The 26,412-nt window shown below is 42.0% G+C and overlaps 2 protein-coding genes across 2 annotated transcripts; both read right to left on the bottom strand.

Annotated features, from left to right (window-relative positions):
* Window positions 1-1,141: 1,141 nt before the first annotated feature.
* On the bottom strand, window positions 1,142-5,251 carry LOC311056699 (zinc-binding protein A33-like; the record flags this gene model as incomplete). Its single annotated transcript, XM_084073506.1, has 2 exons — window positions 1,142-2,139; window positions 5,212-5,251. The coding sequence occupies 2 exons, from the start codon at window positions 5,249-5,251 to the stop codon at window positions 1,142-1,144; spliced, it is 1,038 nt and encodes a 345-aa protein (XP_083929632.1).
* A 9,319-nt stretch (window positions 5,252-14,570) lies between these two features.
* LOC311056697 (E3 ubiquitin-protein ligase TRIM35-like) lies at window positions 14,571-24,254 on the bottom strand (the record flags this gene model as incomplete). The annotated part of the gene is made up of 3 exons (XM_084073504.1): window positions 14,571-14,610; window positions 22,584-23,580; window positions 24,002-24,254. The coding sequence occupies 3 exons, from the start codon at window positions 24,252-24,254 to the stop codon at window positions 14,571-14,573; spliced, it is 1,290 nt and encodes a 429-aa protein (XP_083929630.1).
* Window positions 24,255-26,412: the final 2,158 nt, after the last annotated feature.

The raw sequence follows: 26,412 nt of genomic DNA, 5'->3' as shown, positions 1-26,412 counted from the left end.
GTGAATGCACGCAGAACACGGACCAATTGTTTGAGACAGATTAGGTATGTTTGGAAAAAAAAAAATATATATAGCTGTTAATTTGAAATTACTTGTCAAGCAGGAGCCTATATATATCTCTCTCTCCCTCTCTCTCTCTCGCTCTCTCTCTCTGTGTCAGCAGCAGTGGTGGGAAAAGTACTCAATTTCTTTACTTAAGTAAAAGTACTCATTATACAGAAGAATAAGTGGCGTCGTTAGGCGGGGGCTTCGGTGGCTTTAGCCACCAATGTTTTATCCAAAGCCACCAATAAAAAAATGTATAAAAAAAAGTTTTTTTTAATTTTTTTTATTATCTATAACCCTAACCTAACCCTAAAACCGAAATAAAGTAACAAAATCGGGTAAAAAAGTACCCGAATCCGGCCTAGGCCGTGGCGTCGCGGTCTAGGCACCCTGGTTGAAAATTCTTAATAGCAGCGTGCCACGGGTTCGCGTCCCGTTCCCGACGGCCTTTGCTGCATGTCTTCCCCCATCTCTCTCCCCATTCTTCCTGTCGTCATACTTTCACTGTCCCTCTCCAATAAAGCAATAAAATGCCAAAAACAAATCTAAAAAAAAAAAAAAAAGTACCCGAATCCGACGAATATCCGCAAGATTTCGCGCGCGCAGGGGGGACACATGCTCCGTGCATGTGCCCGTGCATGTGCCCTTTTGAAATTCCAGCCCCTGCCTCTCCAAATCTCTCTGCACGTCTCTGCCTTTGATGACATGCCCTAAATATAGGTTCAACAGGTTCAAAGTGTTTAAGTGTGTGTGTGTGTGTGTGTGTGTGTGTGTGTGTGTGTGTGTGTGTGTGTGTGTGTGTGTGTGCGTGCGTGCGTGCGTGCGTGTTAAATATTGAACCAATGTACCAAAGTATTAACAAGAGCTTGTGACACACACACACACACACACACACACACACACACACACACACACACACACACACACACACACACACACACACACACACACACACACACACACAATCAAAAGAACACACGAGCACACACACACACACACACACACACACACACACACACACACACACACACACACACACACACACACACACACACACGAGCACACACACACGAGCACACACACACACACCTTACTGTCACTGTAACATCACAGAGACAGATGTTTCTACACGACAGACTTTGATATCCATGGTAGCTTCTCCAATAGAGAATAAAGGGAGGAGTTTCTCAGTGAAAGTGTGTTTATGAGTGTAGATGTGATTCATGTCTTCAGGGTCGTAGAAGGACACCTCCCCCCCGTCATAGTCCAGCACGACTCTGATCCTCTGAGGTTTCCTCTGGAATGGGATGGTTTTATCGGTACACCCATAATCGTACTTCCCATCCTCCAGAGATAAACACCATACTCCATATTCTGGTGTGTAAGTTATCTCTCCATTCCTTTCAAAATAATCTTTAACCAAACCTATAAGCCAGTGGGGATGGTCTCCCACTTCCACCTCCCAGCTGTGTTTTCCTGAACTGAAACCCTCTGAACCCAGAACACTGGAATCCTTAAAGAACCTCTCTGGGTTGTTAGGTAGATGCTGCCATGTGCCTGTACGTCTCACACTGGTCAGGTCTTCAGACAGACAGAGCCCGGGGTTTGCTGTGTTTGGGTCCAGAATGACGGGAGTGAACTTGACCTTTTCCTTCATCTTCTCCCAGACTCTGTAGGTCAGGTTTCCCAGGTGTTTGGACACGTCAATCATCACTCCTGACACTAGCTGTGGTTCTGACACTGGACACTGGACTCTGTGACGAATGGATTTATGCAGCTCTTGTTCTACAGCAGAGATGTTGTCTGAGAGAGCCGAGATCTTCCTCTTAATGTTCTCCATCTCCCTGTTGACAGTCTTTGCCTTCTTCTTCTCTTCCTCCCTCAGAGCTTTCAGTCTGGTCTTCTCTTCGACTCTCAGGAACTGGTGGAGCTTTTCAATCTCTGCTCTGATCTGCTTCTCTGTGGTCTCCACCTTCTTCTTGTTGTGGTCAATCACTTTGTTGTAAGTCTGTTGAAACTCTTTGTATTTGTTCCTGGTGTCCTGTAGAGACTTGAGGTCAGACTCCAGTTGGTTCTTCAGGTTGACTGCTTGTTCTGTAGGAAGGAAGATAAAATCATAAAGAACAGCATACATATGAATAGTACCTGGAAGTAATTACAACAATTGCAGCAATTACATTTCAAGACAGAAACAAAGAAAATAATAAGAAAATAACAGATCTACAAGCCCACAACACATTGCGATGGAGGACATTGTGAGCTTGTACATTGGCTCATGTGTAATGACATATAAAGTCAAGTATCATAATCCTTCATAATTGATGGTCACTAACAAACTTAACTAATTTATGATTAATACTTTGCTATTTTTCTTTTGGCCAGGATCGTAATATATATTTAATAGTCATAGTTGTAATCCATTATTATCATTGTATAAGTGGTCATTGAGTGCTTTAACCCTTGCATTGTTTCTTGTGCAAGAAACTTGCATACACTTTTGGTGTAAGCGTGTCATGACTGCCACACCCACTCTAAGTTTCTCCCCCTCTTTCTAGTTCTCTCATCTGATTATAGGATTGGAGACAGGAGTGCAAGACAGGAGGCGGGGACGACCAATCAGGAAGTCTATAAAGCCAGGCTCATCGCTTCATTCTCTGCCAGATCATCAGTCTCTGTTCGACCTAGTCAGTCGCTTTCCACCTGGGCTAGCAATATTCTCAGTGTGTATCCTGAATACTTACCTTTCTCTCCTGTGCTTGTAGTGACCACCTGAACCCTGGAAGTCTGCCTCTGCTCTGCTGTGACCCTGTATCCACCACTGCTACACTCGGCTCCACTCCTGTATCTGAACCTGGACGTCTGCCTCTGCCTTCACTGCTGGGATCCACCATTGCTGCATTCAGCTCCACTCAAACAGTATCTGAATAAATCTATATTCTATAACTGCAACTCCAACCTGTCTGTCTCCGTGTTTGCACCTGGGTTCAAGGAAACTTACAATATGACAAAGCGGGTCAAATTTGATCCGTGATTTAACTCAGCTGAAAATACTCAAAAAAATATATATTTTTTTTCCTCCCACCTCATAGCTGACTTGTTATGCATTCATATCCATGTAAACACTTTTTAAAATATTATTTTGGGTTAGGGTTTCATCTTTCAATATATCTCGTTTTCTATTATAAAAATGTAAAAATTCACTCATTACATTTCCTATAATGAAGACGATGGATAATGATGATGATCTAGCTATATATATATATATATATATATATATATATATATATATATATATATATATATATATATATATATATATATATATATACATACATACACACAGGTAGCTCTCGTGCATATCCAGGGTGGAGGTGCTGGTTTGGCAAGATGATGCATATAAGAAAGAAATAAACCTCCCCTCTGCTTCTCTTAGGAAGGAACCAGTGTGCGGTTCCTTCCTAAGAGAAGCAGAGGGGAGGTACGCGTACGCTGAAATCTCACGTCTGGTCGGGACCAGTTGTTGACGTTGGCTGCGCCCGTTTATTCCATTCTAGACCTGCGGAGCAACATTGTCTGACTGTCTGACAGGCAACTACTGTACATAATCCACTCATAAATGTATATCTACACTAATAAATAATCGCTGTGAAAATATATAATTTTATAAACTAATTTAAACTAACTGCTTTAACAGTCATTCGGTTAAGCTTGCAGATCTGCATGGCTGCATTGCCTATTTGAAAATAGCAGATCTACAGGTTCACAACAGGTCCCATCGCGAAGCGTTGTGAGCTTGTAGATCTGCTATTTTCAGCGCAGCAGCCCTTTTGAGAGATAATTTTCGGGAGCCCCGACATTCTTTTCATGGACAGTGAGGTCTACAAACTTACAGTAGCTTGTCCTATGTTATGGAGTTATGTCATAGAGAGTTATGTAGGCTACACAACCTGGCTGGGTTAAGGATATAAACCCGACGCTCTAATATTAACGTGGCGGCACGGGATCACGGGGGGTGTGTGTGTGTGTGTGTGACAGAGAGCGATAGAGAGAGAGAGAGGGGGGCGTGTGCGTGTGTGTGTGTGTGTGTGTGTGTGTGTGTGTGTGTGTGTGTGTGTGTGTGTGTGTGTGTGTGTGTGTGTGTGTGTGTGTGTGTGTGTGTGTGTGTGTGTGTGTGTGTGTGTGTGTGTGTGTGTGGCGAGGCGAGCGGGGGAAACTGTTTCTTATTGGCTTTTCATGCTTTTTTTGGGTCGTATTCTGGTTCTTCATGTCGTGAAGTCGGGCGTTTTGTGAATATTTATTTTATTTATTTATATTTATTTGTTTTTCTTGTGTCATGTCAAATGTGTGTACTGTTTATTGTTGCATACATGGCTGCTGGGTCGCAAGACAAATTTCAGTGTGAACTGACAATAAAGTATTATCGTAATCGTAATTATCGTAATCGTATGATGTACTATTTTTTATTTTTAAAGAACTTTTTTTAACTTTCTTTTCATAATATTAAAAATAGTGACATATACATATATATATATATATATATATATATATGGAGCCCCCCAGATCCCTGGGGGTCCCCTGACCCCGATTTGAGAACCACTCTCCTATAGTGTCTATATCAGAGGTATTCAAAAGGGGGTCCGGGACCTGGGGAGTCCTCAGAGTTACTACAAGGGGGCTGCAAATTCGTTTTTTTTTTTTTTTTTTTTTTTTCATTAACCACTTGAACCCTAGCATCCCTATTCTGAGGAGAACTTTAGTCAAAAATAGCAGATCTAAAAGCTCACAACACCAAGAGGTTTGGTGTAGAGGAAAAGAAAAGCACACCAAGTTCAAAGTGAAAGTCAGGGACACTAAGTATTGCCAGTTTAAGTGGTTACGTGTCTGAAAATACACATCAACATTAATCCAACAGAACGCTGACAGTGCTGAAACCAATGAAAAAGTTTAATCTGCAACATAATGTTATACAATATGGGGGTCCCTGCCTCATCTCTCTCTCTCTCTCTCTCTCTCTCTCTCTCTCTCTCTCTCTCAGCTAAGGGGTCTTTGACCTGAAAAATGTTAAAGAACCCTGGTCTAAGTCTCTGTCTCTATTATTTGTAATTATAATCAAACAAATCAAACATCACTGTCTACACAAAGTCCTCTATTAAGTTAAAAACGTACCCAGATCCTTGGTAACATTGTTGCAGTCGATCTCTTTCATAATCTTCAGTGTTCAATTCAATTCAATTCAATTCAATTTTATTAAAGTGTCAAATCACAACAAGTTGTCTCAAGACACTTTACATGTAGAGAAGAGACCCAACATCCCACCCTGAGCAAGCAATTTTGCGACAGTGGCAACGAAAAACTCCCTCTTAATTCAACAGGAAGAAACGTCAGGCAGACCCTAGGCTCTAGGGCGGGGGCCTTCTGCCTCGACCGTGTTGGGGGAAAGAAGAGAGAGAGAAAGGGAGAGACAGAGGAGAGACAGAAAGAGATACAGTGCAAGCAGTAACAATATCAATAATAGCAAATATAATAGTGTAAGATACTAGCATATGATAGTATAATATAGTACAGCAATAGTGTGTATGCAGTATATAATGGAATAATATAAAAATGTTTAAGATAATATAATATGCGGTATAGTGTAGTGTAGTAGAAGTCCACGGTCGTGTCCAGGTCGTGCTCCATGGCTCCGTCCTCAGTGAAAGTTTCAACTAACTGATCAGTAATCTGTATTCTACTCTTATCCTCGATGTCACATTTATAAATGCGTGGTTCTTCTCTGAGATCAAGCAAAACGCTGCAGAATTCCTCCAGCTCAGACCTGCCCAGATCCTTAAGAGCGTCTAAGATGAGCTTTTTAGGATTTTTAGCAGCCATGTCCAAATGTAGTAAACCTTTGGTGAAATGAACTGTGATCAAACAGCTTGACAGAGGTGTCAAGCCGTTTTTCAGTCAAATGGACTTTGCTCAGGGCTGGACACAGAATAAACCTTGTGTATGATATGAGTATGTACACACACGCACGTGTGAGCGTGCGCGCACTCACTCACTCACTCACTCACTCACTCATTTGTTTGTTCACATTGGAATCATCAAATAGTTTATTATATTCAGCTGTGCTACAATTATTCATGAATAATAGTGTAACGGCATCAAACCGACAATCAACACAAATGTAACAAGGACGTACCACACACACACACACACACACACACACACACACACACACACACACACACACACACACACACACACACACACACACACACACACACACACACACACACACACACACACACACACACACACACACACATTCTATGTTTAGAAGGGGAACTGGTAAGAATACTTCCTTTCCTCTTTTGCAAGTTCGATTCAGTCATTACTTTTCCCAGAAATGTATCTCTGGGAGGAACTTAGTTTTGTGTGAAGCTATTCTTCGCTCACAACAGATAACAGGGGTTTATAGGATCATAAAAATCAGCTAAGTTTAATGTTCAAGGATTTGATTGTCACATGATCTTACAATACAGCAAGCTGTGCCATCCATGTATAGTCAGGTTCACTATGTAAAACAATATACTTTCGTTCAAAATTTGTGGAGATTAGCAAAACTATAAAAAAAAAATATCTTCAGAACATGGGGAATCCAAAAATCTATGTTTGCATTTGCACAGACACCTGCATGTCCGCCATATTGGACGTTCAAAATGGCCGCCATAAAATATATAATTTGTGCTACCTTGGCTTCTAGATGACATAGACAGTTAATTAAATATGCTAATCCTATGTTTTCTGGGTCAAGGAATCCAATAGAGACCTAAAGGATAGTGCACAGGGACTTGCAGCAGCGCCCCCTAGGGGATGGCCATGGAAATGCAGGTTGACTATGTTAGAAAATATACTTTTGTTACACATTTTTGATTAGCAAAACTATAACACTTTTGGAATCTTCAGAGCATGGGGAATCCAAAAATCCTTGTTTGCATTTGCACATATACCTGCATGGCCGCCATATTGCATGTTCAATATGGACCACATAAAATATATAGTCTAATTTGTGCTACGTTGGATTCTAGACAACCAACCTTAATTAAATATGTTTTCCAGGTCAAGGAGTCCAATACAGACCTCAATGTAGTTCTCAGGATTATAGAAAAGCAAGAAAACAAATGTAAATGTAAAACATAGTGTTTATAGTTGTGTAGTATCAACACATCATTGACTTTACAGGGTTACAGGTGTAAAGAAATGGGTGGAAAAACCCTTTGTTTCTGTTGTTTCAAAGAGAAGAAAAGAAAAGAAGAGGGGTGGTCAGGGAGAGCAAGGAGATCTAACAGTAATAGAACACATGTCAAGGATATACAAGTGGCATAAACCAACATACAGTATGTACATGAGGTTAGACATAAGGCGAAAGGGCCTACTCTGTGTGGAGTTTGCATGTTCTCCCGTGTCTCCTAGGGTAGTTAATACCCTCACAAAAACATGTAGTAATCCTGGTCAATATACTGCCTCCCCCTGGTCAGCCGGGGCGCCTGATGGAGGGGAAGGGAACTGGTTGGAATAACGTGTTCCTTCCACACGCTGTCCAACCAGGGAAACTCCCCCCTGTCAGGTGACAAGAAGGTCAGTTGGCTCTCATGCATTGAAGGAGGCATGAGCTCGGCCTTGGCCTCCCTAGGCTGGTGGGGGGAGTGTTTTGCCCAGGATCACTTAGCTAATTGGCACCGGGTGAAAAAAGGCTTACAGAATCGAGCGATAAAAATTAGAAAAAAAAGGTGCAAGGTGGTGACACTTTGGTAGGTCTACATTAGCAGCAGGTATTAGACATTAAGGTGCAAAAACAGTATGAACTATATACATACAATATCTACTAGATCTATCATTCAGGAATATTCTTTTAAAGCTCGTCATCACTGTCTGGGGTGTCATTTTCAGCATTACAGACAGTCCGTGTCGTTTTCACAGTCACTTCCACACAAACAAAGTTCTGTGCAAGCCAAGTTGTGTCCCCTGCATGAACTTCTCTGGGTTGTCCAATGGGTTTTGCACTGACATCTGACCACTAACAGAAACTAACAGAGGAAGGCGACGTAACACAGGAGGAGAATGATGCATTGGCCAACTTTGTATGATGTACTGCCCAAGGGGCATCCACATATCAAGCATTCCTGACCTAAGGTGGTATCTGTTTTGCAAACATCTGGCATAAAGCAGCAAGTTGCCTCCTACCGTTGGTGCCCTTGAGGAGAACATTGAACGGGTGCATGATCAAAGTAGGGTGTGGTGCCAAGCCACTGTGACGTGGCAGAGTCTTTTTGACCCACTCAAACATACTAGGTCAGATACTACCTACTACCACAAAGGTTCCTCCTGCACCACAGGCCATTGTAGAGTTGGTCAGATGCCAGTGCAAAACCCATTGTACAACCCAGAGATGTTCATACAGGAGACACAACTTGGCTTGCACAGAACTTTGTTTGGAAGTGACTGCGAAAACGACGCAGACTGTAATGCTGAAAATGAGCCTCCTAACAGTGATGAAGAGCTGTAAAAGAATGATAGATGATATTGTATATAGTTCAATCTTATAACTTGTCAATACTGTTTTTGCAAGTTAATGTGTAATCTCATGTACATACCTGCTGCTAATGTAGACCTACCAAAGTGTCATCACCTTGCACCTTATGTCTAACCTCATGTACATACTGTATCTGTTGGTTTATGCCATTTGTATATCCTTGACATGTTTTCTATTACTGATAGATTGTTCTCCTTGCTCTCCCCGCCCTCTTCTTTTCTTTTCTTCTCTTTGAAAACAACAGAAACAATGGAGTTTTTCCACCCATTTCTTTACATTTGTAAACCTGTGGTGTAATAAAGTCAATGATGTGTTGATATTACACAAATATAAAGACTATTTTCCATTTACATTTGTTTTCTTGCTTGTATATAATAACTACATTGAGGTCTTTATTGGACTCCTTGACCTGGAAACATATTAACTAAGGTTGGTTGTCTAGAATCCAAGATAGCACAAATTAGGCTATATATTTTATGTTGTCCATATTGAACAATATGGTGGGCCATGCAGGTATCTGTGCAAATGCAAACAAGGATTTTTGGATTCCTCATGCTCTGAAGATTCCAAAAGTGTATATTTTTGCTAATCTAAACTTTATAACGAAAATATATTTTTTAACATAGTAAACCTGAATTTCCCTGGCCATCCCCTAGGTGGCGCTACTGCAAGTTCCTGTGCACAATCCTTTAGGTCTCTATTGGATTCCTTGACCCAGAAAACATTGGATTAGCATATTTAATTAACTTTCTATGTTGTTTAGAAGCCAAGATATCACAAATGATGTATTTTATGGTGGCCATTTTGAACGTCCAATATGGCGGACATGCAGGTGTCTGTGCAAATGCAAACATAGATTTTTGGATTACCCATGTTCTGAAGATAAAAATAAAGTATTGTTTTGCTAATCTCCACAAATTTTGAACAAGAACACATAGTGAACCTGACTAGTACTTAAATCCTCCTGGATGGTGACAACAATAAAAACACTGTAAGAAGAGTTACACATAATTATATATAACTAGAACTTCGGCCGCGCTGCGCACGGCCTCAGCTCTGTTGCCCTCGCCCACTTGGCAGCGCATATCCCTGGCGTAGCCAGTGGGGCCATGGCTCGGTGAGTAAAGACCCTGTAGCGCGTCTGATATGTGGCATAGAGGGGCGGATTTTAAATCTCCAGAGAAAACATCCGTGGGCTACCATTGGTTCAGTGATCTGTGCGCCCGCCCTGCACCCCTCCTCCTCCCCCAATGTGCAGTATTGAGAGCCCTGACGTCACAACATTTGGAGTGATGGCCACTGCACTCTGGTTGGTTGGAATACACCTAGGGCCCAGGTAGAACCCACTTATAGGCCACATGGGCATCCCAGTTAAGAACCACCTCGGCCCCACATAGAATTGCCTAGGTGGGGCCCACCTAAGGGCCGTGCGTTCCTAAGCACAGGTTGTCCCAGTAGGTGTGTAAAAGAACCTTTCTGTACAAAATATGTATAAACCTACCATGTTATTGTGCATTCAATACTAAGCTATTAAAATATGTCATGTTATGTTTAAAGACAAATTGACATTTTTGAAAAAAACAGTTTTTAAAGTTTTTAAAAATAAATATTTTTTTAATCAAACAATTTTGCGGACCCCCTGCAGTACCTTTGCGGACCCCCTGTTGAAGACCTCTGCACTAAAATGAAACTCTTCAACGGGCTAATTAGGTAGCGTTGATGACATTTACCAGACTAACGTTCATACAGGTTGTTGGTAAGATGTGTAACATCAACAGCGTTAGCATTAGCCGCATGCTAACGCTACCCGTTCGTTAGCTTAGCTACAAGATACCGGCTCATTATAGGCAGCAGCGCTTGGCTAATAGTCATGTAACCCAACTAACGGCAACACAGTGATGGACATAATGTGTGTGTGTGTGTGTGTGTGTGTGTGTGTGTGTGTGTGTGTGTGTGTGTGTGTGTGTGTGTGTGTGTGTGTGTGTGCAAGGCAACAGCTCCTCCTCCCTCTCCCCCTCTCTTTCTCTCTCCCTCTGTCCGTTTGTCTCTCTCCCCCCCACACACACGCGCACGCACACACATCTCTCCTTGTCTCTCTCTCTCTCTCTCTCTCTCTCTCTCTCTCTCTCTCCCCCTCTCTCTCTCGCTCGCTCTCTCTCTCTCTCTCTCTCTCTCTCTCTCCCTCTCCCGCTCAACGAAGGTGCTCAGTTTTGGTCGCAGATGATGATGATTGGCTGTTAAAAGAACCATCAGGAAGTAAATTGCGAGCTGGCGAAGTGATTTGAATAAGTATTGGGGCATAATGCGTTTCATATTAATTGTACATTGTGCAAGTACAGTAACAGTATGGGAAGCAGCTGGTGTTACAGGCAGAATATTGAGGAATCTTGGGGGAAAATGTGGAGTTAGTTGGGCCATGTGTGTGCTTGGAGACTGCCTCCATAGACTTGTGTAGCCTCCATGAGTTTGGCCGCCAATTATGGTAGGAGGATAATAATGTCATCTAATTATATAAACGACAAGTTACTTCCGCGCGCCGCTGACGCTATAGCCACAGCTCTGTAATCGAGTAAACACAACGGCGACACAGATCATGTCGCGAAAACAGTAGCCACGGCCGACTTTCACAATTTACGGGTGGCGTAGGGCACCTATCATTGCTCACTCCACAGTTTCCACGTCGCTACATAATTTATTACACTCACCACATTTCGGACAAAACGGAAGGTGAATCACTTTCTTACCGTTTAGCGTGCGCACCACCGACACCGAACGGCGACGGGTTTCGCCGAAACAACACGAACGGCCGCCATTGAAACTCCGCAGCTCTCTCCGTCGCCAGAAAAACAACAACACAAGCGGCTCCTTCACCTCCCCTTCACCGTGTCTTCTGCTTCCACGCTCAATTCAGGTGACTACAATACTAATACATTCACGCTCAACCTCACAATCATAAGCTTCTCCGTTTAGTGTTTCATTAGCGCGAGCGTGGAAAACAACTACAGCGCGCACCGTTACTCCATGTGCTAAGGGTAAACATGAGGGTTGCCAGGTTGGTATGCAGGTTCTCTAAAAACAAGCGCCAGAAACAAGCAACCACCTTCGTGAAAAAAAAACAAAAAACACCGAAGGGGTCCGCAATGTTCCAGGGGGGTACCCGCGCGTCCCAACACTCCACAGGATGTCCGTGGACCAGCAGGGGGTCCACCCCCTGTGGACCCCCTGCAACATAATAAATATAATTTCTTATAATCTTTTTTTTTTTCTTTTTTTCTTTTCCACAGTTTTACTCCGGCGATTTGGGTACCCCAATATACACGCGCCCACGCTGGGCCCCGTGCGCGGCTGGGGTTGAGGGGGGCGTAGCCCCCCGAAACTCTAGTATATTATATACAGGGGGTTCGCTGATTAAATACTCTTACTGTTATTGTGCTTATCAGCTGCTCTCCCTCCTTCGCTCTCTTATCTCTCTCTATTGTTCTCACAAACTGTGTGTGTGTGTGTGTGTGTGTGTGTGTGTGTGTGTGTGTGTGTGTGTGTGTGTGCGTGCGTGCGTGCGTGCGTGCGTGCGTGCGTGCGTGCGTGCGTGCGTGCGTGCGTGCGTGGGGGCGGGGTGTGGGTGTGTGCGTGGGTGTGTGCGTGTGTGTGTGTTAGTGTGCGTGCGTGTTGTGTGCATTCGTTATACCTTTTTTGTCAATCATTTCCACATTTTCATCAGATATGTGGTGGGAGAAGTACTCAGATTTTGGAATTAAAGCGGCATGACACCCTATAGTGATTCAGGGGTCAGGTTTCTTTTTTTTTGCCCGCCCCGCCCGCCCGGCTACTGAAGCCCAATCCAACCCAACCCGCCCTGAGAAAAATATATAAATCAACGGCCCACAACTTGCAAAAACAAAAAGTAGCCAAAAAAGTAGGCTAATAGGCTGCTTATACGTTACAAGTAAGACGCGCGAACGCTGGAAGCGAACGCAGTTCTATTTTTCAGCCACACTGTAGTAGTGAACTCTGGCGCACTCTGGCGGCTGCACACAGGTAGTGCAGCTGCTATATTTCAGTCACGGAGTTTTGAGTCACATGGGGGCGCGAGCCAATGAGAGCGTGAGTCACATGGGGGCGCGGCTGCACACAAACTGCACACAGACAGAGACACAAGCCGAGCCGAGTTACATAGTAGGCTCCACTTGGGCGGGGCCTCCTTCCGCGTTCGCAATAAATGAAATGATCAACGGATCATCCCTTGCGCTTAACGTTCCCTAGTGATTTTTGATCCACCAAATAAATATAGGCTACATTTCATATGGCTTTTCCAACAGTCGAAAACAAAAGCCACTTTTCTTGGTCAGGGGCAGGGCCGTGCAGAGGGCACTGAAGGGGCAGGTGCTCAAAGTTTAGAAAAGGGCACACCTGCGCGTGCACATCTGCGCGTGTGTCAATTTTTGGGGTGGTCTTTTTGTGGGGTCATTTAAATTATAATTATAAATAATAATGATATTAAAATCATAAATATTTGTCAAATATTTGTCTTAATAAGGGTTTACATAAGAATTAACATGATAACACAGTGTCAATTTAGCTAGATTAGAGGAAAATGAAAAAACTCAAAATTTTCGCACCCCTTCTAGCCTCAACCCAGATTTGCGCCACTGCTCTGCACCCCAGTTTTACTAAGTTGGTTGGTTGGGAGGGGATCCGTTTGATGAGCTCGGCTCGATTGACCGACTTAAATAAACAGACCTTTGCCTTTGCCAAAAAAAAAAAGAAATCCCGAAAACCGGGTGTCCCGGTTTTGGGGATGTCAATATTGGCAGAAATGTTCATTCATCCTACTATAATTTCAAAAACCTCTGTGGCTGTCGTGCCGTCGCAAAACTGCGTGCCCGTTTCTCCTCACTGGCTGGAGCAATTAATCTGAATTTGCACACAGCCATTCACCATTACGATCTGAACGCAACTGCAAAGCCCGTTTCTCAATTTCATCAAATCTCAGCTGTTTATTAGCGTTTTAAAATACAATGGGAGATCAAACTGCGCATGCGTCGAATCCACACACCCACTCTGTTACAGGGGGGGGGGGGGGTTCGCGCAACGGCTGATAAGTCTATTGAGAATTACCGAGCCATTCCGGGTGGAAAACGGAACGCTCGTCCCAAAACACATTTTCGCGGACCCAGGCCGCCAGTGTAGACCCGGGGCAGGGTGTTTTAGGACGACGGTTCTTCTTCTATTACATTTCTGAATGGAGAGAGGTGCGCGTCTCTGCGCAATGAAGAGAAGGACGGCCGATGTTTCCTGGGACGGGACGCGCGACAGGAGGCGCAATAACCCCACGTTTGCAACTACTTTCGCCTGCACACTTCAGCGGGTATGGTCTAGTTGCTATAATAGAAGATCTACAAGGACACAACAATTGAAATTACACTTTGTGGCTTGTAGATTGTTATTTTTGCATGACATAATCATATGACTAAAGTATAAAATAGGACAGGATAGTATACGATTATTATTATTGCCATACTTTAGATAACTAGACATTGTTGCAACACACCAAACAACATAGTTTGCAGTTTAACGTTCTTCAGATAGCTAAGCAACAACTCTTTTGTGATAGAAAGCAATTTTTACTTTGATTGGCAGCCTACATTCACAACTTAATGCGATCATGTGTCGCTATTTTGCGCATTAAAGCATACAGACTTTCTGTTGTGCTTGCTAATCACATCACCACCTTCCTTCACATGGTAAACTGTCCTCTCTACAAGTGTGCCACCCCGTTTTTTTTTCCGGGTCCGTGTCAATATGCCGACGGCGCATTATTCCGACTGTTACTAACCCTATACCTATCCCTAACCACACGCGAAAGCCACATAGTCGGAGTAATTGGATGTCGGACTTATGGGCAGTCCCCGTCTTTTCTCTCTCTCTCTCTCTCTCTCTCTCTCTCTGCTCAAAGACTCTCGTCGTGTCGTGTGCGGAACACAGAAGATCTGCAAGCGCATAACACGTTGAGTCAGTGTGACAGTGTGACCACACACTGTCACTGTTTGACACATGGCCTATCAATTGTGCACAATTGTAGGGTTGTATGGACAAACAGAAACCACCTAAAGCAGTTTAAAGGGTCTACACCATGAATTAAAAAAATAATAATAATATTTAATATCATATTGTTTATGTCCCTCAAACGTTTTTCAAAAGGTTTGAGCCTAAATCAAGCCTCAGATATACTCATTCCAACTAACTTCTCTCTGGCTTATAAACAGGGGTGCACATAACTGGTGCGCAGGTGCGCATGCGCACCCAAAATAAAAAATGCGCACCACATCAGGCGACACGAGGCGCTTTTGCGCACCAACAGCTGGGACAGGAATTTCCAAGCTTTTATTTTTTAGCAAAACTAAAAAATAAAAGCCTGGAGATCGAGGCTAGGAATTTACTTCCTGAAGCCACACTCACACAATCACTCTAAAGCACCCGTCGGCCCCATGTACAGCCATTAGGCACAGGGGTAGAGATATGACTCGCGTCGCCTCGCATCGCCTCGCTGCGTGCACGCAGCCAGCAGCGGCTGTTAGAGGCACTCGTCACCGATGATTCCGCACCGTAATGGTGCAAAATATGCCGTGAACGTCCCAATCTGGCGGATAAAATCAGCGCAGCAGCACAGGGCACCAACCTTGGGTGCTGAACCCCCCCCGTTGACAAAACTGTCCGGGCTGAACCCCCCCCCCGTTGACAAAACGGGACGGGCGGCATGCGCACCAAGTCACATGTCCAGGTGCTCTTCTGCGTACCAGACCTAAAAAGTTATGTGCACCCCTGCTTATAAAGCACTTTCACCTGCAATACCACATTGTCCTGTTTGGCACGGGGCGCTATTGAGCCAGTTTGTATGCATGTTATCTCCTGGTTCTGTGTGGAAAAAGTAAAAAAAAAAAGAAAAATGAAAAAAATAAGATTTTATTTTTTATTCTTTAAGATTTTTTTCTTCTTTTTTTTTTGGTTGGAACTGAAAAACGGGAGGAATTGTTCCCTGACGTGACGTAGGCAGGGGGAACAAATCTGACGGACTGTTTTCAGACCAATTTACATAAAAAACACAGATAGCCTATGAAAGCCTGCATGTTCGAAGTCGGGTATTTTTTGGAACAGAAGAGAGGTGGGGGAGACCAAAAACACACAAAAATTAAGAAAAAGTTAAAATTCATCGTGTAGACCCTTTAAGGTTCTTTATTCAAACACAAACAAATCATTCTCTCTCTCGCCGTGGCTCTTGGATCCTAAAAGAGTCAGGGTGGGGTTCAAGTTAATTTATAGGTTTGTCAGGAGACACGTGCAACCACTCATTGGGACCAAATTGGACCAAACCATTTGGCCTTGGGTCGAGGAGGGTGTTGTCTGTGTCATAGCAGGACACTGAACATTGCATTGAAGGCAAAAGCGTAGATCTACCAGTTTGGAAAAAACAGAGATCTACACGTTTAAATTGAATATGCATTATGTGTTTCATGTCTGTATATAGCATGAACAGAGAAGTGACAGTCTAAAAAATCACCCTGAATATTTGGTTCATTCTGGTGGGAGGGGCCATGGGGCTATATAGGGGTGAGCTGCTCACGCTCTGTCAGTCTGCTAGGAGGGGTGTTCAGCTTGGAGTCGCTAAAGAGGTCTGTTATTTTGTGAATTTATTTATTGTTTATTTGCTATTATATATAATTATTATATAATTAATTATATAATTTATTGTATTTTTATTATAATACTTGAATTTACATTGGTTTACATTTGGATTATTTGAAGGTTATGTTTTTGAATATTTCTTTATTTTCTATTACAGACGACTGGTCTCCTTTGTTTTGCCATTTTTCTTGTATTGACACTTGGGGGAAAATAAACCATGTTTAAAACCTGTCCAACTGCATGCCTTGCCATCCTTTGAATATGTCTAGTGGTACTAAGGGTTACATACTACCCTCACCCTAGACAGGGTGTGACAGTCAGCGACGCGTTATGAGCTTGTAGATCAGCTGTAATATGATTGGGTGAAACTCCTGGGCCACGCCACTCTAGCCTGTGATTGGGCCACTAGGAGTAGTAGGCTGGTATTCAGATGATAGACAAGCCAGTGGGCCAATGTGATGTCTCTCTGCTCTGTGGGCCGGTCGCTACTCAAGGATTGGCCGTTTCAGATGAGAGAACAGCCAGTGGGCCAATGACATGAGTTATATTTACTTTGTGTGACTTTGTATCTCCTGTGAGCACCTGGTTGGCCTCTGTGTTCTTCCTCTGCTATACAGTCTTACTGACATGACAACCTCTGACTTACACTGACTGGTGACATAAGGATACTGGAGTCTTCACACTACATGTCAGTCAAGCCAAAGGGGAATCAATCTGGGATTCAAAATAAGTTAATCAAACTAATTTATTATACAAAAATCAATAATATATTGAACGAAAATAATAGATTTTGAGGGTAAAATAAAAAAATCGCTTTAACATTTATTTGTAATTGTGAAAATGTCCAATCTACAAGCTCAAAACACACCGTGATGCGATATGATGTGAGCTTGTAGATTAGCGTGTGCACGTGTGCGAGCGTGCGTGCGTGCGATCTAAGCACATGCACCTGTAAAGGCAGCTACACATCCACCTAAAGTTCCACTGAATATTTTGTATTAGACAGAAATGTAAACAGCACAAACAGCCAAACACTTTGTCTAAAAGGATAAAAACAAAAGTCCTTACTGTCTTGTTTCCATTGGGGTCCTTGGTATTAAATTCATAATCATAGAAAATAGCGCCTATCAATTCAACAATTTCATCACACACCTTTGAGGGTTGACCCCGCCTCCCTCTGGTTCACAGGGTTGGGTGGAGAGTAAAAACATCTAGATGTGTTGAGGTGACCACCTCACTTCTTATCACCACTGCTCACTGACCTCACTTTGTATTTGTACACTCTCAGAGTTACACACCTGTAAGGGTCCATTTGGAACCCCCTCAAGTAACACAGAGGGTCCCTGGACCTCACTTTGAGAACCGCCACAATATAATGTATGTATGATTGCATTTGTGTTTATCAAAATATTTGAAAATATTATTTTTTACAATATAGGAATGTTTAAAGGGAATCGTTAAGAGGGAATCATTAAGGAATCGTTAAAATCCTAAAGGATTCTATTTTCAGTAATACTTCCCTACATCTTAGTTGTATCTGAGTAAAAAGTTATATTTGACCTCTAAAGGTCCTTACATACCGGCGAATATACGCAAAATTCGGACTTGTTCCGAATAATTAAAAGACGCTTTTTCGCTTCGCTTTTTTGCTTTTTCGCTCCATGTACGGAGCCATTGACTTTATAAGGTTTTAAAAAAAAAACGCATTATTCGCACAAAAAATCGCCCCGGTGTGTAAGGACCTTAAGACTTAGAGGTAAAATATAACTTTTTACTCAGAGACAATTATTTAAAAACTTTAGTTACAAGTTACTTTGTAGATTTAGATTATCATTGCAAAACATACATTAACCAATTAAGCCCTATTTAATAGTCTGTCCATTTGAAAACAAAATAACAGATCTACAAGCTCTCAACACACAAGGACACCACTGTCAGTGGTTCATCAAACTTTGTCATGTCAGCTTTTCCAGCTATTACTCATGCATGTTCCCTTTTCTGCCAACAGGGGCCGCCAGCACACAGGCTCTTACTGTAAAACACATCCCTGCTCATTCTGCACACAGAATGTAGATCTACAACTAAAAGGTCATTCACGCTTTTATTTCCTCCAGACTTGATTATTGCAACGCACTTTATTCAGGGATCAGTAAGAAAAACATTCATAGATTGCAACTGATACAAAATTCAGCTGCTAGGCTCCTGACCCGCACAACGAGAGGTGACCACATTACACCAGTCCTTGCGGCCCTTCATTGGTTACCGGTGAGTTTTAGAATTGATTTTAAGATTTTACTGCTTGTTTTTAAGGCCCTAAATGGTCAGGCTCCTGTGTATATATGTGATCTTCTATCTTCATCCAGCAGGGCCTTGTTGACTGTACCAAAGTCTCGACTTGTCACAAAGGGCGACCGGGCTTTTGCTGTTCGGGCCCCTCAGCTGTGGAACGCATTGCCTGGGAACCTTAGACAGGCAAACTCAGTGTCCTCTTTTAAATCTCTTCTAAAAACTCACCTCTATTGCACAGCCTTTTCTTAGAGTATGAACTGTTGTACTATTTATGCAATTTAATGTCGAATTTGTACATCTGTAAAATTGAACTGTTGTTATTGTAAAGCACTTTGTAACTTGTTTTTGAAAGGCGCTATATAAATAAAGTTATTACAGGGACAGAGCTCTCAGCTCTGTACCTGTTTTGATATTGGCAGTATTCTGTCACTTCTTCTTCTTCTTCTTCTTCTGCCACTTTTCGCAGTTCTGGCTGAACCGTGCAGTCGCTTTTTACGAAACTCGGCCATATGGTAGATGGTCATGAAAAACGATCAAAAAATAATTCTCACAATCTTTCGTCCAAAGGTGGCGCTATAGCACTCAATTGAAAATGCCAACTTTGAACAGGTACAACTCATGCCCTGTTTGACCTACAGCCATGAAACTTGGATACACATATGCGTCTCCTCATGCTGAACAACTTTCACCCTCTGACTTTTGACCTCTGACCTTTAGATCTCCCACCATTTTGAATTATATGAAAAACAGTCATTGGCTCCTAACTTCTGCATTTTTTCACTTATGGAAAATCCGCTCCCATCATTATGTCGGCAGAGGTCCAAAGTTCAAGTGTTAAACGTTTCGTGCAGATTGCTCCAAAATCCTAGGATTCCATAGATTTTAACTATTGCAGTTTTATGAAAATTATTCATCTGCGCCTAAAACATACATGCAGACTCACATTTCTTTGAAACTTTGCAGAAATGTACAGGGTCATTCCTTCCAAATATCACTGAAACCAATCTTACTCCAATTGGCCAAAGTGGGGCGCTATAGCAATTTTTTGAAAATGCAGACTTTAAACAGGCATAAGTCATGCCTCGTTTGGCCGAAAGTCGTGAAACTTGCTTACACATGTGCCTTGACTCATGAGGAACACACGTATCGATTTGACCATTAAGCTCCGGCCTTAGATTTTCCGCAATGTTGAGCAGTTTGAAAAATACTTGTTTTTGCCAGTTCTGGCTTAACCGTGCATACGCTTTTTACGAAACTCGGCCATATGGTAGATGCTCATGAAAAACTACCAAGAAATAATTCTCACACTCATTCGTCAAAGGGTGGCGCTATAGCACTCAATTGAAAGTGCCAACTTTGAACAGGTACAACTCATGCCCTGTTTGACCTACAACCATGAAACTTCAATACACACATGCGTCTCTTCATGCCCGACAACTTTTGTGGTCTGACTTTTGACCTCTGACCTTTAGATCGCCCACCATTTTGAATTATATGAAAAACAGCCATTGGCTCCTAATTTCTGCATTTTTTCACTTATGGAAAATCCGCTCCCATCATTATGTCGGCAGAGGTCCAAAGTTCAAGTGTTAAACGTTTCGTGCAGATTGCTCCAAAATCCCAGGATTCCATAGATTTTAACTATTGCAGTTTTATGAAAATTATTCATCTGCCCCTAACACATACATGCAAGACTCCCATTTCTTTGAAACGTTGCAGTAATGTAGAGAGTCATTCCAAATATCACTGAAACCAATCTCACTCCAATTGGCCAAAGGCGCTATAGCAATTTTTTGAAAATGCAAACTTTAAACAGGCAAAAGTCATGTCTCGTTTGGCCGAAAGTCGTGAAACTTGCTTACACTTGTGCCTTGACTCATGAGGAACACATCTATCGCTTTGACCAGTAAGCTCCACCCTTAGATTGTCCGCAATTTTGAGCAGTTTGAAAAACACTTAAACCCAGGATTTTTCAGCTATTTGCGTGAAACTGTATCATCTGTGTGATCTCCTTTTTCACAGTTCCTTGTCTGTTGGTCCAATGGCGTCTCCCTTAAATGAGTGCCTCACTATCTCAAGGTCGTCAGTTCAAGCCTCACTTGCAGACTTCATTTAAGTTGAATTGCAAACAACATGACTGTATCAATGAATACATGTGCAAATGGTAAAGATAACCTGAAATGCATATTTGAGAGTACGTTTTTCAACGTATGACATACTTCATTCTGAAAATAGCCGATCTACAATCTCAAAACCTTTCAGATAGCAACGTGTTTCTGACCTTGTAGATCGGCTGCTTTCACTGTTTTCGATTGCGAGGAGACATACAATTTCTCTATTGGTAAATGGTTTGTGAACGAGTGATCTTAGTGTTGGCTTGGTTCATGACAGAAGGCAAGAGTTTATGATCTTCAACAGACAACATCAGCCTGGACAAAACTATAGCACTATAGGTAGTGTTGCAGCCTATTAGTCCGAAGGTTGAGAGTTTGATTCCTGTTAATGGCAATAGGTTTAGATGTCCAATCAATCCATTCTGTTTTCATCTCTCTCTCTCATCAATCTATTCCGTTTCCATGTCTCTCTTCAATCTATTCCGTTTCCATAGCGCGCTCTCTCTCTCTCTCTCTCTCTCTCTCTCTCTCATCTATTCTGTTTCTATCTCTCTCTCTCTCTCTCTCTCTCTCTCTCTCTCTCTCTCTCTCCAGTTTCCATCTCTCTCTCTCTCTCTCTCTCTCTCTCTCTCTCTCTCTCTCTCTCTCTCTCTCTCTCTCCAGTTTCCATCTCTGCCATGTCTGGCCCTGTATTATCGCTGCTTGCAGCTATATTTATTATTATGTCTGTTTTTTTCAGCTATTCCTCATGCATGTTCCCTTTTCTGCCAGCAGGGGCCGCCAGCACACGGGCCCTTTTTGTAAAACACATCCCTGCTCATTCTGCACACAGAATGTAGATCTACAACTAATGTGTCTGTCCTTGTGTCAGTTACATATAGATCTATCAGTATTTGCAGATATGCTGCAGAGGCTCTATCCTCCCAACACACACACACACACACACACACACACACACACACACACACACACACACACACACACACACACACACACACACACACACACACACACACATAAATTATTAAAAATAATTATTCAGTCACCAATAGAAAGCAGCAAGCACAGGTTCAAGTTCAAGTTACATTTAAATTTCATTAAAGGTGTAAAATCACACAGGTGTGTCAATACATTTAGAAATAACAGTTATCAATGCATCGATGTGTTGATATTTTAAAAAGTCTGAATTATAATTTCACATAATTTTGCTTTTATTGCAGGCAATTTAATGAAACAAGGAATGAATAGTTGAATACAAGGTAAAAAATCAATGGAAATTAAATAAAGAAATTAAGGAATATAAAAAAAAGTAAAGAGACATATCACAATACCATATAATATCATAGCTGTCGGGCTTCACCATGTGACAGATTTCTACCATATAAATGTGAGTTTTGTCAAACCCTGACGAAAACTCTAAATAAAATAAACGGTTTTGCATCGTGGCTACGAGCTGTAGGACCTTCTCTCTTATAAACATGTGTATATCTCCTGTGATCAGCACCTCCTCACTGTAGGTGTGTGCTCCTGTTCCAGTGTTGGCCTTTTTAATTTAATTTAATTAATGTATTGCTGTCTTTATGAAGTAGTCGTGTGATAAACAGGATAATGAATGATGAGGTCATCGTTTAGAAATAAAGCTCTTCAGGGTGATAAACCCTGTCTGTCTCACCTGTCTGTCTCTCTGTCTGTCTCACCTCCTTGTCTGTCTGTCTGTCTGTCTGTCTGTCTGTCTGTCTGTCTGTCTGTCCGTCCTCCCTGTCTGTCTGTCTCCCCTCCCTATCTGTCTCTCCTCTCTGTCTGTCTGTCTCTCCGCTCTGTCTGTCTGTCTGTCTGTCTGTCCTGCCTGTCTGCACTCACGCACTTACTGCCGTCACTGTAACATCACAGAGACAGATGTCTCCACTTGACAGACTTTGACATCATGAATGGTAGATGTTCCAATACAGAAATAAGGGAAGAGTTTCTCAGTGAAAGTGTGTTTATGAGTGTAGATGTGAGTCGTGTCTTCAGGGTCGTAGAAGGACACCTCCCCCCCGTCATAGTCCATCTGGACCCTGATCCTCTGAGGATTCCTCTGGACTGAGATGGTTTCACCATCATTCTCATAACGGTACTTCCCATCCTGCAGACCTAAACACCATACTCCATGTTGTGGTGTTTCATTTATCCTTCCCTTCCTGTCAAAAGACTCTTTAACCAAACCTATAACCCACCTAGGATGATCTCCCACTTCCACCTCCCAGCTGTATTTTCCTAAACTGAAACCCTCTGAACCCAGAACACTGAAATGCCAAGTGAACCTCTCTCGATTGTCAGGAAACTGCTGCTTTGGGCCTGCAAGTCTCACGCTGGCCAGGTCTTCAGACAGACAGAGACAGGGGTTTGCTGTGTTTGGGTCCAGAATGACAGGAGTGAACTTGACCTTCTCCCTCATCTTCTCCAAGACTCTGTAGGTCAGGTTTCCCAGGTGTTTGGACACGTCTATCATCACTCCTGACACCAGTTCTGTTTCTGACACTGGACACTGGACTCTGTGACGAATGGATTTCTGCAGCTCTTGTTCTACAGCAGAGATGTTGTCTGAGACAGACGAGATCTTCCTCTTAATGTTCTTCATCTCTCTGTTGACAGTCTGTGCCTTCTTCATCTCTTCCTCCCTCAGAGTTTCCAGTCTGGTCTTCTCTTCCTCTCTCAGGAACTGGTGGAGCTTTTCAATCTCTTCTCTGATCTGCTTCTCTGTGGTCTCCACCTTCTTCTTGTTATGTTCAATCACTTTGTTGTATGTCTGTTGAAACTCTTTGTATGTGTTCCTTGTGTGCTGTAGAGACTTGAGGTCAAACTCCAGTTGGTTCTTCAAATTGACTGCTTGCTCTGTTGGAAGGTAGATAAAATAATAAAATCATAAAGAACAGCATAAATATGAATAATACCTGGAAGTAATTACAATGGGGGGGGGGACTTTACAGGGAAATCCAGAAGAGAAGCGTTTAAAAATAATTAATCATTAAAGACTTTTTTTTTTTATGTTTTAAAATAGCAGATGTACTATAGCTCACAGCGCGAGCTTTTAGATCTGCTATTTTTGAAAAGCCAATGTATAAAATCTGGATATAGTGGATAAATGATTGTGATGCTGTATTAACACATTTAGCTGGGGACCCCCTGGTGCCCCCCAAGGATCCCTGGGGGTCCCCGGACCTCTGGTCTATATGACATAAAATCTTTGTAATTATAATCAAACAAATCAAACATCACTGCCTACACAAAGTCCTCTATTAAGATAAAAACGTACCCAGATCCTTGGTAATATTGTTGCAGTCGATCTCTTTCATAATCTTCAGTGTTACTTCCATGGCTCCGTCCTCAGTGAAAGTTTCAACTAACTGATCAGTAATCTGTATTCTACTTTTATCCTCGATGTCACATTTATAAATGCGTGGTTCTTCTCTGAGATCAAGCAAAACGCTGCAGAATTCCTCCAGGTCAGACCTGCCCAGATCCTTAAGAGCGTCTAAGATGAGCTTTTGAGGAGTTTTAGCGGCCATGTCCAAAGATAACTGGTGAAGTTAGCCGCTAAAATATAGAAGAAATGTAAAACATACTGTGTTCTCTATCGATACGGAAATGCATCAGACAGCTTGTAGGCGGTGTTATACTTTATGATGACACTGTTAAAAGGCGGTGTTAACATCAGTAGATGTTCCGGGTTGCAGGATGAACCGTTTCATATCAAAACCACACAGACAGACAGGAAGCCACTGTGGTCAAGTAACACAGCTTTGTGAGCAACAAATATCATCTCTGTCATGTGGACACTACCCACACACGCTGCCACCAACACTTTCACACACACACACACACAAAAACAAAAATAGCAGGTCTACAAGCGTTGTAGAGCTTGTAGATCGGCTATTTTTGCCACTATTAACGAAAAAGAAAGCATAAAAAGTTGAAATATGGAGGAGATACAAGGCTTCTGCCTGACAACAACAATACTGTGTGTTTCATACACACTCCTGCAGAGTCAAAATGACACTAGTCCTGAACTTATGACATGGCTGCTCTTGTCTTTTTTATGTCTAATGTATTTGTATTTAAGTACATGAAGTTAGCATAAGTATAACTAAATGCATTTGAAATGAAATGAAAATGTAACTTTTCAGGATTCCAATTCAAAAATAGCACAAAAAAAAATCAGGATTCCAATTTTTTTTTTAAAGCAAAAATAGCAGATCTACAAGCTCAAAACGTGCCGCATTGCGACACGTTTTGGCTATTTTTGTGTGACACACAGTAGAAATGTAAAGTACGGCATAATTTATGAAAAAAGTAAAAACTCTGAGATAAAAGGTTTCAGCCTGACAGTAAATGCAATGTGGCCCTCAGGAGTGAGTGAGGAAATATAGTGGCCCTCTCCATCGTCAAAGTTGCATCACCCCTGCCCTACAGTCATCCTCTCTCCTCTCTCCAGATCTACAAGCTCATGTTGTGAGCTTGTAGATCGGCTATTTTCAAATAGCCTAGCTATAAAATAGGGCTAAAATAGTTAATGTATGTTTTATGTTAAGATGTATATCTGCAAAGTAACTAGTAACTAAAGATTTCAAATAATTGTAGTGGAGTAAAATTACAATATTTACCTCTGAGATGTAGTGGAGTAGAAGTAAAAGTACAGACAATTGGAAATACTCCAGTAAAGTAAAAGTACCTCAAAGTTGTACTTAAGTACAGTACTTGAGTAAATGTACTTAGTCACTTTACACCAATGTCTCTCTCTCTCTCTCTCTCTCTCTCTCTCTCTCTCTCTCTCTCTCTCTCTCTCTCTGCCCCCACCTTCACTTAATGTGGCTCGCAGGTTAATATTGGAATACTGATATATTAGGGACAGGTCGATGTTTAAAGAAAGGTACCCCTGGAGAAAATGTGTGTGCCCTAATCTAAAATGCCATAACCCTCCCTTTGACAAAAAAAATCAATGACCCTCCCCAAGTGATTAAAAAAAATCACACCCTGTGTGATGGTAGCGGCGCCTTTGATACATTTTGTCATCGATATGTGTTTATAATGTGTTTATAGCCACGTGTCACGTGAAGCTTGACCAATCACTTTGTTGACGTGTCTGACCAATCAGAACGTTGACGTGTCTGACCAATCAGAATGTTGACGTGTCTGACCAATCAGAACGTTGACGTGTCTGACCAATCAGAACGTTGACGGTGAACACGGACAAAGTCAGGTATAGAGCAGGATCCTTTTCTCATATATCATCAACATTGGACATCATCTTTAGTTTAAAATAACAATTATAAAGCACTTTAAAAACAATTGCAAAGTGCTTTGTACACACAAATAAATACATTTGTGCAAGCTTAAAGGAGAAGTGGAGTTCTCACTAACTATAAAGCCATTGTTTCAGAGGACACATAGACACTAATATAACACATATAATATAATATAACACTGCATAACTAGCGGCTAGCGCCGCTAAAAAAGATGAACCTTCCCCGCCTATAGGAGTGTCACGATATATTGTCCCACGATATAGCCTATCCTGGTATTAAAATGTGACGATAGGTATTGTCATGATGTCATACTGTATCGTAATATTTTTTAAATATTTTTTTTAATAAAACTTTGGGAAAGGAATGGATCAGTGGTTCTCAATCTTTTCTGAGCTCTGGACCACTAGCATATCTCAGTTAA

This window comes from Gymnoscopelus microlampas (assembly GCF_963454915.1).
Source record: "Gymnoscopelus microlampas genome assembly, chromosome: 12".
Taxonomy (NCBI): Eukaryota; Metazoa; Chordata; class Actinopteri; order Myctophiformes; family Myctophidae; genus Gymnoscopelus; species Gymnoscopelus microlampas.
This window is presented reverse-complemented; position numbering and strand designations above follow the sequence as displayed.